The sequence below is a fragment of the Apodemus sylvaticus genome, chromosome 5, assembly GCF_947179515.1.
Source record: "Apodemus sylvaticus chromosome 5, mApoSyl1.1, whole genome shotgun sequence".
Classification (NCBI taxonomy): Eukaryota; Metazoa; Chordata; class Mammalia; order Rodentia; family Muridae; genus Apodemus; species Apodemus sylvaticus.
Genome location: NC_067476.1, coordinates 96,532,141 through 96,544,945, shown reverse-complemented (window position 1 = coordinate 96,544,945; position 12,805 = coordinate 96,532,141). Strand labels below are relative to the sequence as shown.

The 12,805-nt window shown below is 41.5% G+C and overlaps 1 protein-coding gene across 2 annotated transcripts in view; it reads left to right on the top strand.

The window, feature by feature from the left end:
- The window catches only part of Aqr (aquarius intron-binding spliceosomal factor), an 80,804-nt gene extending 76,796 nt beyond the window's left edge, over positions 1–4,008 (top strand). Inside the window, exons 34-35 of one of the 2 annotated variants that reach the window (XM_052183181.1) lie at positions 1,357–1,470; positions 3,519–4,008. In XM_052183181.1, the coding sequence (XP_052039141.1) occupies positions 1,357–1,470; positions 3,519–3,830 (426 nt within the window). In that variant the 3' untranslated portion in view covers positions 3,831–4,008. Of the gene's footprint in view, positions 1–37; positions 77–149; positions 408–1,356; positions 1,471–3,518 lie in introns of those variants that run through there. The other variant, XM_052183182.1, reaches the window with a different exon arrangement.
- The last annotated feature ends 8,797 nt before the right edge of the window (positions 4,009–12,805 follow it).

Here is a 12,805-nt window from a genome sequence, read left to right as displayed (position 1 = left end):
CCTTCTGCCCCTTCTCACCGTGACTCCTTCTCCGTAGGCTCTTCCTTCTTTGACACTTCTCCTTCCACTCCTCTCTGTAGGGTAAGCTATATTGTAGTCTGTTCTCAGATTCTTTCACACAAAGTGCAGATCCCGGATTATGTTCTGAGTGTGACTTTGTTTTCTTCCAGTGGAAGACTTCACCCTTGTACTTTTTTCACTTAATGAAATGTCCCAGGGATCTAGGAAATCCAAATAACAAACAAGCAAACAGTTTTATAAATATGCTCAGTAAAGCTGTTTTTCACTCCTCTAAAACAAACAAAATAAATTTGATGTGTTTGTTCTATGGTGGTGGTGTTAACTACTTCTCTTTAAAGACATTTCTGTTTGCTTGTCTGTTTTGTTTTTAAGAAATGCCACTATGAGAAAACAGAGAAGGGAGGGAGGGCGGGCTGTGCAGCAGCATCACCAAAGCCCTGGTGCTGCTCAGAGGCCGACCTTGCAGCTCTACACAGGCTCTTTTATAGACTTGCCATTACATGCTAACTACTGTTACATGCCAGCTACTGTAAGGTGGGATCCTTTTTTCCTGGAAAACTTGTTTTTATATTGATAGACTTCCGCATCAGTCCCTACAGTAAAAAATGATAAGATTTTATGTAGGATCAGTGATTACAAATAGGAAAGTTATCCATTGTCATAGTAGCTGAAAGAGAATGACAGATCTGTTCCCTGCAGTTGTTTTGCTGTTTTACTGCTACAGAGATCTTTCTCAGCAACTTTAAATCCATGAGAGTCCCCTCATCCCACTGCAGACTTGCAGAGTCCAGCTCTCAGGGTGCTGCGGGTGAGGGGTCTGTGCTGTGACAGTGTCTCAGCTGAACTGACAGATGCTACAGAGCTTAACACAGGGATTTGAATATTACATCCATGGCTGATAGCTACATGTTAGCAATAATAAATGTTAGCATATTATGCTTCAGAAAATATAAATAGGAAACATTGTTCTTGTATTTTCGTTCTGAAACATTTCAGATCCTTTCTGAATTCTAGACACTAATGGAAATTGTAGCCTTTAGACTGTGCTGATTCAGTTCCTCTATTTATGAGATTTCATCTGATTCTTTGACATTAGCTTACATACAAAGATTCTTAGTTTACTTACCAGCCAAAAGATGAATTAAAACCTAATGACGTGAAATATGTTGTCTTTCATTTCTCTGAATTTCATAAGGTAGTTTCTGGACTCCGGCATTGGATGTCATGACTTCCATACCCTAGTGATTGTTACGGATTCAGAAATGGGCTTGTGCTGAAATGCTAGCTCCGGGTTTTCTTCACTAGCTTCTTCACTGTTTTTTTGCTGTCTTCTAGAATGGAGAGAGACCACCTCATGAAGTGCAGGTGATAAAAAATATGCCCCAGATGGCGAATTTTGTGTACAATATGTACATGCATTTGATACAGACTACCCATCATTATCATCAGGTGAGTTTGCTCAAGAGTGACTCTTACTTCTCCAGCTGTGAGAAGAAACTCCTCTGTACAGTGAATAGTACTACTGTATGTTACGGAGAATCCACAGTTGGATATTATTATTTATGTAGCATTCATATTTTAATACATTTATATGTATTGGCATCAAGTACACATGCTCAAAATGTACAATTTGATACATTCTGTGTTTATCATTTATGTATATACCCCCGAAACTGTCACCTTACTCTAGATAATGATCATAGCCATTATCCTCAGTTTTCTGGTGTCACTTTGGGCTTCCTGCCCTTCCCTAAGCCCACTGGGGTGTGATTTCTGCCATTATGGACTAGTCTCTGCTTTCTAGATACTTCACTAATGCCAGCATCCAGTGTGCACTCTTACTTTTTCAGTCAGCTGTCACTCAGGCTTTTTTTTTTAAGTCATTCATATTGTTGCATGCTCTTCTCCAGTTGTTGGTAGATAGTGATTGTTTCCATCGTGGGATGTTACAAAGTAACTGTGAAAGGCTTTGCACTTCCACCTCCAAGGACAGTGTCTGGCTGATATGTTACATGCACATTTAACTTCTTACAGTGCCAGTCTAGTTTTCAGAGTTTTTAGGCTAGACCGTATCTCCCCAGGGTGTGCAGGTGTCGCGTCCTCACCCACACTCACCACAGGAAGCCTGTCTATGCAGGAGCAAGAGAGAGGGCTCACTGAGCTGAGTGTGCTCCGTTGTCATTGATTCGGTTGTATTTTGAATTCATTCTTCATCATTTGAGCATCATTTTTGCTTTGTTATTTGCCCCTTTCTATATTCTTAGAGGATGAGTCTGTTCACGTTTCTTATTGTAATGAGCTCTGAGAGGTTTTCTGTATTCCAGCTACGAATTCCTTGTCAAACATGTGCTTTACAAATTTTCCTTCCTAAATTGTAAGTTGTTTTTTTTTAACCAGCTTTAGTAGAATTTTGAATTTTGATGTCTAATATATGAAATTGCTTTCCTTTAACTCATATGTCTAAAAATGGTTACTTTAGCCCCAGTTGACGGAAGACTCCCCTCCTGCAGTTACAGTTTGGGTTGTGGTGTTTACACGTAGACTAGGTTTGAGCGCCTTTCTGGCATGGTTCCATGCAGTGTTGTATTTATTTGCCCATATGTGGATCTCTGTAGTCTGACTGCCATCTCCTCAATCAACTACTTCATTCTCCTTTGGACTCCTAGTTGTGACTTAGTAAAGAAGCACACACACACTGTCCACCTCCCCACCACCATCTCCATGCTGCCTGCATGGCAGTGGGTAGCATAGCAGATCTTAAAATTAGACAGAATGAATGTTTCAGTTCCAGTCTTTCTCTACCTAGCTCAGTGTCCGCTTTCCAGCCCTGTAAAAGTCCACTGTGATTGAGACAGAGGGACTCCAACAGGGAGAGTGTTTATGGTCATTGGGGAAATTAGCACCTTACCAATTTCAAGTCTGTCTCTTCCTGAACATTCTATGTCTCCATCTCTTAGCTCTGCTTTGAGAGCCCAATGCTATTCTGAGTGGTGCTTTTAAAATATTTTCAAATTTCTGACTAGCTAACAAAACACAGGAGGAAAGAGGCTATGGCTCCACTCCAGGCTGTCAGGGAAAAACTGGAGGCTTGAGCTCCATTCTCCTTCCCTGCCTTGTCCTGGTCTTAAGATTAACTCTCCTCACAGGCTGCCTCTGTGAAGGTGAACCCTGGGCTGATGAGGCAGTTAATCCCAACCTACCACTGCACTTTCTTGGAAGCGCTACCAAAAATTCCTTTGTTTAAAACTCATAACTTTTCATGTGGGTTTTTATTGATTTGTGATATGTAGGTGTATTCTTTGGCATTAGCAGAACTAAGGTCATTGTTTCAAATCAGTCAGCCAAATTGGTCCTATCGGATGGCTAACAGTGTTTGGAAAACCATAGCACAAGCACTGTATTAATTAACAGTGGTGTAACACGAGAATTTGATCAGCTTCAGAAGCCGGTGTTCTTTATACACATTCACCTGGAATTTTTTTTTTTTTTTTTACTAGACTTTCTTACAACTGCCACCTGCCATGGTGGAAGAAGGTGAGGAAGTTCAGAGCCAAGAAACAGAAATGGAAGCAGAGGAAGAAACCACATCTGCTCAAGCTAACCTCACACCCAGTCCAACAGATGCCAGCCCGAGTCAAGAGATCCCAGCCTCTCAGCCTGACTGCTCCAGTCAGACTGAAGCTGCCTGCAGTCAGACAGAAGACACCTCTGCCCTGTGTGACATTGCTACTGCAGCTGAGCCTGTCTCTGCAGCAGCAGAAGCCACCACCCCACAAGATGTGGATTCTGTCCCTGCAGAGACCAAGTAGCCTGTCTGCAGCACAGCCTGGGACATTCCATTTATAAAGTCTAAGTGGGATTACCTTTTGAATTTCATACTTACTGTATGGCTTTAATGACACCAGCTAATGTTTAGTCCTTATGTTTATTAGCTGGTTTCTTTATTTTGTATATTTTTTATTTGTAAATAAAAAAAAAACAACTCTAGTTTCATTTGTTCATTCAGAAGAGAAAATAATTTTGATTGCCCAATGTATCTGAGATAATAACCAGAATTAAAATCAATTTCTAGCGAATATGTAAGGCACACTTGCCCTTTTTTCTTTTCAGGCTTTCATATAACTCAAACTGGCCTTGAGCTCTCTGTGCAGGTCAAGATGACTTCAAACTCTTAACCTCCTGAGGCCGCTTCGCTCATGCTGGGGTTACATGAACTCTGCCAAACTCTATCACAAGCTCTGCTGAGGATCAAACCCAGGGCCTTGTAGATGCTGGGCACGCACGCTACAGCTGGGCTTCATCCATTGTATACTTCACGTTTATCGAAGGGGCCTAAGACACAAGAATTAACCCTTAGAGTTCCAGGCAGGGAGAACCATCTGTTCTCACCCACACTGTCAGATTCTCAAGCCTAGTGGCCTTTCCTCCCACCTTTCTTTCTGTAAGGACATAAACAGCCACATGGGAAAGCCCTTTGCAATCTATCAAAGAACCTGCACATATTTTCTTCTCTGGATCTGAAAATGGTTTAGTCGCCCATGTACATGTGGCCCGTGGGGCAGCGTGCAGCCAAGGACAGCTGTTATGCAGCCTAATAAAACTTTCAAGTATTTTGCAATTTTTAAAAAGTATGTGCTTTTTAAGAATTACTTAGCTTCATTTTGTATGTGTGTGGGTGTTTTGCTTCCATGTGTGTCTGTACCACATGCATAGAAATCAGAAGGGGCTATCAGAGTCCCAGGAACTGGAGCTATCAGATGGTTGTTAGCCCCCATGAGAGAGCTGGGAATTGAACCCTGACCACCAGTACTCTTAACCCTTAAGCAACTTTAGCCCAATTGTGCCGTTCTTAAGTAACAACTTACAGTGTCAAAGAGTTAGACATGTCTGTTTCTCCGCTGGAGTCTTGTTTATCAATAGGGCCCACTTTAGACCTGAGGAATTGGAGCCTTAGACATAGGGCAGGGTCTCCACTCCACAGCGTTATCAGATATGACTAGGGAAACAGAACTAGAGTTCATCATCTAGCTGAACAGGAAGACTGGCGGGGCCAGTCTGGGCTGTGATTGACCTTAGCTCCTATATGCAGTGGAGGCCTGCTAATGCAGCAGTTCTGAGTTCCGTGCCCTGTTGACTTTCTTGATCAAATGGACAGATGTCTTAGGATTTTGTTCCACAAGTGTGGTCAGCCAGCCAGCAGCTATAATGGTGTACTGAAGTTGATTAGAGAATTAAAAGTTCATGCTCTCTGTTCATCTACAATGCAGCTGGGTCCCCTGTTGACTCCATGCACTTCATGGCTTGAGAGGTGCTCTGCACAGGTAACTGTCTGTCCTTGTGAATGTCACTGTGGTACTGGAATTAACAATGAATGGAACTAAATGCTTTTGGACAAGTGACCTCTTCTGATGAGAACCCTGAACATGGTGGCGGGAGTGGTGTCACGAAGACAGGGCTGCATGAGTGTTCACTGCTTTTATTTTCTCCTTGTTGATCTGCTAGAGTTGCAATGGGGAACAGTTACATAGTGCCTTCCCCTCTAGTGCCTCTCCCTATAGATTTGACCTTATCCAAAGAACCTTTAAAGACAGAACCACACTGAGATCCCTCTAATCGTGGCAGTGAAAAGAAATGATGGACTCATAACCCCAAAAATCAAGTCAATTATATGCTGAATAACTGTTCAGTTCCTAGGCTACAGGACCCACGCTCTCAGCTCACAGTGTGCACCGGGACACTTGTATAAATGTTGAGTATGCAGAGGATGAAGGGCGGAAATGCCCAGCGTAAAACTCTGACCTATTTTCTTATCAGAGTAAGGATCAAGCCAGATAGTCGGTTATATAATTTCTCTGATACAAGAGTTTGGAAACAGGTGAGGGCATGTGTGTGGGGAACAGCACTCATGGAATTATTTTCATTTTGAATATACGGTAGCAGGCTATGCAAGAAGGAAAGCAGCTTTGCTGTATTACGATGTTTCCTGGAAAAGATTTTCCCGCCACCTGCTAGTAGGCATGACTTAGGATACCAGCAATGGAAACAAGCCCAGGTCTGGACTGTCGTCGTCTGCCTGGGTGATCACGGTTAGTTTGCGTGGTCTGCGGGGGTTGGGATTTTTGGAGGTAGGGCACGGGTGTTGTTGTTTTCTGGCTCTTTCTATCACACTAAAATTCAAATCAAGGTGGATACTGGTTAAGTATTTAGTCAAAGTTAAAAAAAGATGATGAAGAATTGAAACTGGGGTTTCAATTTGAAATTGTTCATTCACTGTGAAGGCCAGAGAGATAACAGATGATAGAGAATCAGGGAATTTTAGTAGCAGTTAAAAGAGATTTGCCCTCATGCCTCCCTTTTCTTTCTCTCTAAGCATGACTGAACAGAATAGAGAAACTTGGGAGGGCTACTTGAGGAGAGTGGGTAGAATCCAATTTCAAAATCCTAAACATGTGTTTTGTTTGCGTTCTAAAATGAGAACGCATGAGCCATTACTATACAAACTGGGGTTTCCCATTTGGTTTGGGGTTTTGGCAGATAGGACATGAAGACATGAGATCAGTGTTCCCCCAGCTCTCCAGACCCAGACTGTCAGATTTGAACATGTCATAGCTTGGAAATCTATTTTTAAAGAGAGACCTGGAATATGTGTGCCCAGAGAGTGATCATGAAACTAAGCAGGTAATGACGTGATCTGTTGAGGTTGTTTTGTTTTGTTTTGTTTGTTTTTTCCTCACCAAATGCTGAATTACAAAAGTTTTTTTTTTTTTTTTTTTTTTTTTATGACAACAGAGAATAAAGACCTCCATTGATCTGGGAGAATGGCTGAAAATATATAAATATTACCAGAACATTTTAGTTAGTGTAATGATAAAAGTTGGGATGTTTTACTGGATACTGCAACACTATAAATGGCTCATTTTCCATTTATAAAAAGCAGTTACTTTATGATTAGAGCAAGCATAGGTCATGTAAGATATTGAGAACAGTCAAATTTTTACCTAGTCTTTTATTAGACATTGGCCTGACCTTAGGCAAATATAATCTCTCTAAACCCTGATTTTTTTTTTTAATCTACCAAACCATGAAAATGTTTCCAGGAGCTTCTGCTTATTCTTGTATAGTGAAGATGAAAATACCTGGTAACCTACATGCTTGGTCAATGCCACTCACTCTCCCAGTTCTCCAAAAATGTTGTGACTTGTGAGCTGTTGCCAGGTAAGCTCTGACTGCACCAAGTAGCCGAGTCCCTATCCGTGGAACACAACACTGAGGTTGGACGATAAGGCAGACACAGGGTAACAGTTGACCTTTGAGACTCATCAGAGCTATGTCTACTGACCAGATACAGCTGTGTAAGTCCATCGTAACAAGCAGAACAAACTGTCCTGAAACTAAAATTCTGGTAGCACAGTATGACCAGATAGAAGTCAGGAGGGCCCACCATGCCTCTGATACAGGGAGCTTTTGGTCTGGGTAATTGCTGTGGGTTCTAAGTCTAAGGGCAATGTATCATCCTACCCTTGGAATGGGATTAGTATTCATTTGCTTTGATTTGTGCCTTTCACATGCTATTTCTTTCTTATTTGTGGTCATCCACATAGTATTTTTAGAGACATTTCTTCAATTAAGAGCATACAGAAGGATTTAAAAATACTAATACTGACCATTTTGCACAATCCAGAAGCACATTTAAAGACAACAGTGTCACGCTTCCTGGCAAAGTGCTTGGTGGTTGGCCCGGGTAATTATGAAGCAATCATGTTAATAGATGTTTAAGGATAATGGAACTGGAGCTGTGCTGAACAGAGGATGGAAATGAAGACACGCGAGACGTTTCTCTTCATCCACTGGTGCTCGTTAGCATCCCAGAAAGGTTTTAATTAAGTGGGATCTAGGAGCTTTGGATGCTCCAGTTTTTCTTCCTCAGAAGAAACCTCTAGCTCAGTCCCCCAGAACATGCCTCAGATCACACCATGATGAAGGCTGGTAGTGTGTCAGCTTGACTCGATTAGCTCTCTACTGTTTGGCTTATTTCCATGGCAGGTTACATGTTTGTATGATATCTACGATGATATCTGATCCCGCTATTTCTTGGCATATCTTACAGAAACTTCTACCATTAAATAATACTATGAACAGCGTGTTCCATGGTCAAACTCACACGGGCATCAAAATTAATTATCCCCCCTTTACAGAATCACAGTGCATTAATAGCTAATAACAGGTTCAGAAAAGAACTGCTATAAAGAATCATATTTAGCTTCTTCTAACCTAGCATTTCTCAAGTTTGAGAGTAGAGCAAAGGACTCCTGCTTTTGTTTCTTTAATAAGCTACCTTATATAGCTACTTCCTCAATCTATGGCTTGGGAACCGTTATCTCTACACCAGTTAGAGCTGATACCCTCCCATTAGATAATAAAGCCCAAATATATTTTTCAATAAGGAAGCTTGAGGTGAAATGGTTTGTATAAAACATTATAATCCAATATCATTGAGCATCATGTGGTATTACTAGCAACATCCTGAATATGCAATTTTAATGAAAATTTAGCCAATGTACCATGACATTCCTTCATGTGAGTCTTCCAAGAGAAGGCCACTGAGCAGTCTGTTTATATTTTAATTTGGAGCTCCAACTTTTTACACTGCCCCTTTCTTCCTAATTCCTACCATACAGTAAAAGCTCATGTTACCAATTTCATTCCTTTTTTTTTCTTAAAAAGTTTAAATTCCAAAAATGTAAGAATTAATTACGTTTAGGGTTTAACCCAAAGAGAATTGATGGAGATACATATAGTTTCCTTTTATAAGGAATTTTAACACATAGCATGACATGAAATCTCGTGGTTGATAACTGCTCCCTGGTTCTCTTCTTTTCTGACTGACTTAACACCATACTTTCTTTGTCTTGCAGTCTAAGCTAAGCTGACAGAGGTTTTTCTTTGGGAGCTGCCTGTGTGTGTCAGGCAACAATGGCAGGAGCAACCCCAGTGGTTTGCACATAAGAAGTCCAAGGCCTTGAGTGATTTGTTTTTAGGACAACACAATTAAAGACCTAGGCAAATACTCCAGCACTTGCTTGAGACAATTCCAAGTAGAAAAGCCAGCACTCAAGCTTTGTGCCTAAGTAGACAGGACTAAAACTTTGCTGTCAGGGTTAGGAGAACAGAGGAGCCTGAGTTACAAAGACCAGAAGGAAATAAGGCATCTGAAGAAAAGATGGTCTAATATTAATAGTATTTATACTAATAGGTGAAAGCCAAATTAGTGTTTGTTTTGGTTTGAAATAGGCATGAGAAGCACCTAATGGGCAGGAACCCTACTAAGCTGTCCTCTGTGCTTCCAACGTGCTAATTAATTATGTAAAAGTCGTGTTCTGTTTAAGCAGTGGCAGAGCAGGTTACAAAACAAACTGAATGTGAGTTCTAGCAAGGAGGCAGTTAGCATTTACCAAGATCTATGGTTTCATCTACCCTTGCATGTTTGCTGGTTCAGTTGACAGTCAACGTTCAGACTTGAACCCAACACCTGCGTGTGATGACTGAAAAGTATGTCAGTGTGCCTTAAAGCTCCCAAGAGCTTTGTAAAACAATTCCCAGCAAGATGATCTTTCTCAGCTACAAAAATAAGTGCTGAGGCTGCTGCTGCCAATCTGTCTCCCACTCAACTTCTTCCTTTTTGAATTACTCAACTTTGGAGGAGATTGGCTCTTCCTAGATAGTTCCTGGAAGGTAACTATAGAAGACACTGGATAGAGACTTCTGTAGCCCAATTTCCTGGACAAGTGACTTAGGTATGTGTAGCTCCATTTAGTTTTCAGCGTCCCTACTGCTTAGCATCAAAGCGGGTATAGAGACCTCTCTGGTACAACTACTGAAAAGGGCAGCCCACATTCGCACCAAGCATGTGTTTGCTGATATCTGATACCTTGAGCCTACTCCTCTTGTGCACCTGGTCTCCATGTCTCAACCCCATCTCCGAACATCTCTTGGTGCTCCTGCTACCCTGAGCTAGATCCCAGCTTCCGACAGCTTTTCTTGCTTATTTGGGAGTCTACAGATGTTAGCTCTTTTCTGGTACTGCTGAAAATGGCATCTGTGTTTTCATCTTCTAGTTTCTCTGTGACTCTTTGGATCATTTCCCAAAGGAAAAGAATCAAATACTGACTTTGAGCGATGAAAATAGATGGCCATAATGAACTTGTTTAAAAAGAATTCAGGGGCTGTGGAGATGGCTCAGCAGTTAAGCGTGCTTCCTGCTTTTGCAGATCACGTGGCAGCTCACAACTTCCTAGAACTCCAGCTCCAGGGCATCTGGTGTTCTCTCTGGCCTCCAGGGTCATCTGCATACCAATGATGCTCAAGAACTCACACAGTCACACACATGTATATATAAATTTTATATATATATATATATATATATATGTGTGTGTGTGTGTGTGTGTGTGTGTGTGTATATATGTATGTATATATATGTGTATGTATGTATATATATATATATAAAGAATTCTGAAGAAAATTCTAGACACTGTTCTTTACATTTCAATATATTGATTTTCATATGTCCCTATGCATACAAGAAAAATGCAACACACTAAACTTCTATGTATCATTCCTAGCAAATGAGGTACACGGTTTATGAGTAACCCTTTAAGATATACAGTGTGTACATTTGTGTTTGCACATGTTCATGGGGGAATGTTGATGTGTGTGCCTATAGAGGTCTGAGTGAGAACAGCTCTCATAGGCTCACCTTTGAATGCTTGGCTACACAGTGTGTGGAACAGTTTGGAAAGTCTTAGGGTTTTGGCCCTGTTGGAGGAGGTGTGTCAGTGGCAGGGAGCTTTGGGATTTCAAAAGCCCACACCATTCCCAGCAAACTCTTTCTGCCTCATGGTTGTTGTCTCAGCATGTAAGCTCTTGGACTAACCTTCTGAAACCATAAGCCCCCAATAAACTTTCTTCTATAAGTTGTATTTGTCATAGTGTTTCTTCACCAAAGAGGAAATGTAACTAAGACAAAAGGCCAGAGTCTGATACTTGATATCTTCCTCTCCACCTTCATTTTTCTACCTCCTAATGCTAAGATTACAGGCACATGCCACCACTCCTGGTTTTTGATGTGGACGCTGTGGATCAAACTCAGTTCCTCAAGCCTCTGCAGCTAGCATTTTACCAACTGAGCTGCTTCCCCTGCCCCCAAGTATGTCTTCTTTAACAGGCAAACTCCCTTTGGCTCCAAAGTGAGCTGTGTACAAGCCACTCATGTGGTTAGCTTTGTGTTGTGTGGATTCCCCTTTGAATGGTCTTACTTTGTAAGAAGTGTGTTGTTCAGTTCATAAGTGTCTCAGCGTTTTGTTAGGCATTCCTGCCTCTGTTCCACTATGGAGGCCATGTTGTGAATAGTGGCAATCCTTTGAAATGTATAATGACTTTTGTTTCCTGTGCATGTGAAGATTGTGTGTTCCATAATATTTTGTGTGGCTATGTTCTAACCTTGTATGTCCTTTGTTATCCACTTGTTCCGTTAATAGAAGAGAAGTAGTGTGTGCTTACATATGTATACACATGTATGTACAGGTGATTATCAATTATCCAGAAGTCAACTTCAAATTTGTAGGATTTAGTGTGTGTGTGTATATCTGTGTGTATGTGTGTGTGTGTCGGTGAATGTATGCCATGTTTATGCATGTACCCACAATGTCCAGGAGGTTGTTAGATCACCTAGAGCTGGAGTTGTAGCCAGTTGGGAGCTACCTGCTGTGGAGTGCTGGGAACTGAACTCAAATCTTCTGGAAAAAAAACACTAAGTCACCTATCCAGCTCTCTGCTATCTTCATTTTGGGGACAGGGTTTCTTATTAAATCTAGAGCTCACCAATTAGGTTAAATTGTCTGTGTGAGCAAGCCACAAAGATCTCCCTGTCTCAGTCTCTAATACTAGGATTATAGGGACATGCTGCTAAGCCCAGCTTTTAAAAAGTCATAGATTTGGGATCTGAACTCAGGCCTCATACTACAGGACAGGTACTTTACTAATTGGGCCATCTCCCTGTCCCCAAAAAGTGTGTACATTTTAAATCCCAGTATGATTATAGACTTACTCATCAATTGTTTTAGTCCTACCAGACAGATTTTGTGTTGAGCATTCTGTAGCTATTGTTGAAAGCATAGAACTGTAAAAGTATCATCTCTTCCTAATGGATAAATAGGCTTCTTCTGCTATTTTGTATTCTGCCCTTAGTTTAAATGTTTCTTGTCATATACTAATAAACTTACACATATTTGCTTTTCCCTACTGTCTTGATACCCTCCCCATGTCCTTTTGCTGGGTCTTCTAAGCAGCATAGCTTTCTTCGGCTAATAAATACTGCATTTCCGACAGAAGGCAGACAATTCCCAAGTCACCACCAAAGTGTGCTGTGTCATTCACAGCAGAGCAGCATGAGTATCAGTATTTGAGTCAGTTCTTCTCACTCCTCAGACCCACAGGAATGAGGAGAGTGGATCCTGAGAAACAAGGGAATTCCTCCACTCTTATAGCACAGCACCAAGCCTGTCTGCTCTCTGTTCCCAACGGAGGCGTTTCCTCATCCCTCTAGGTTTTCTGCTGCAAATGCAACCCTCTTGAGAAATGCCTGGGTGGAGAGCAGCCTTCTGTTACACACACACACACACACACACACACACACAGAGAGAGAGAGGGGGGGGGAGTGGAAGCACACGTAAAACATGCAAAGGTCCTCTGTGGTCATGAGAGCATCTGCTTCTCTTTGTGATTTCGT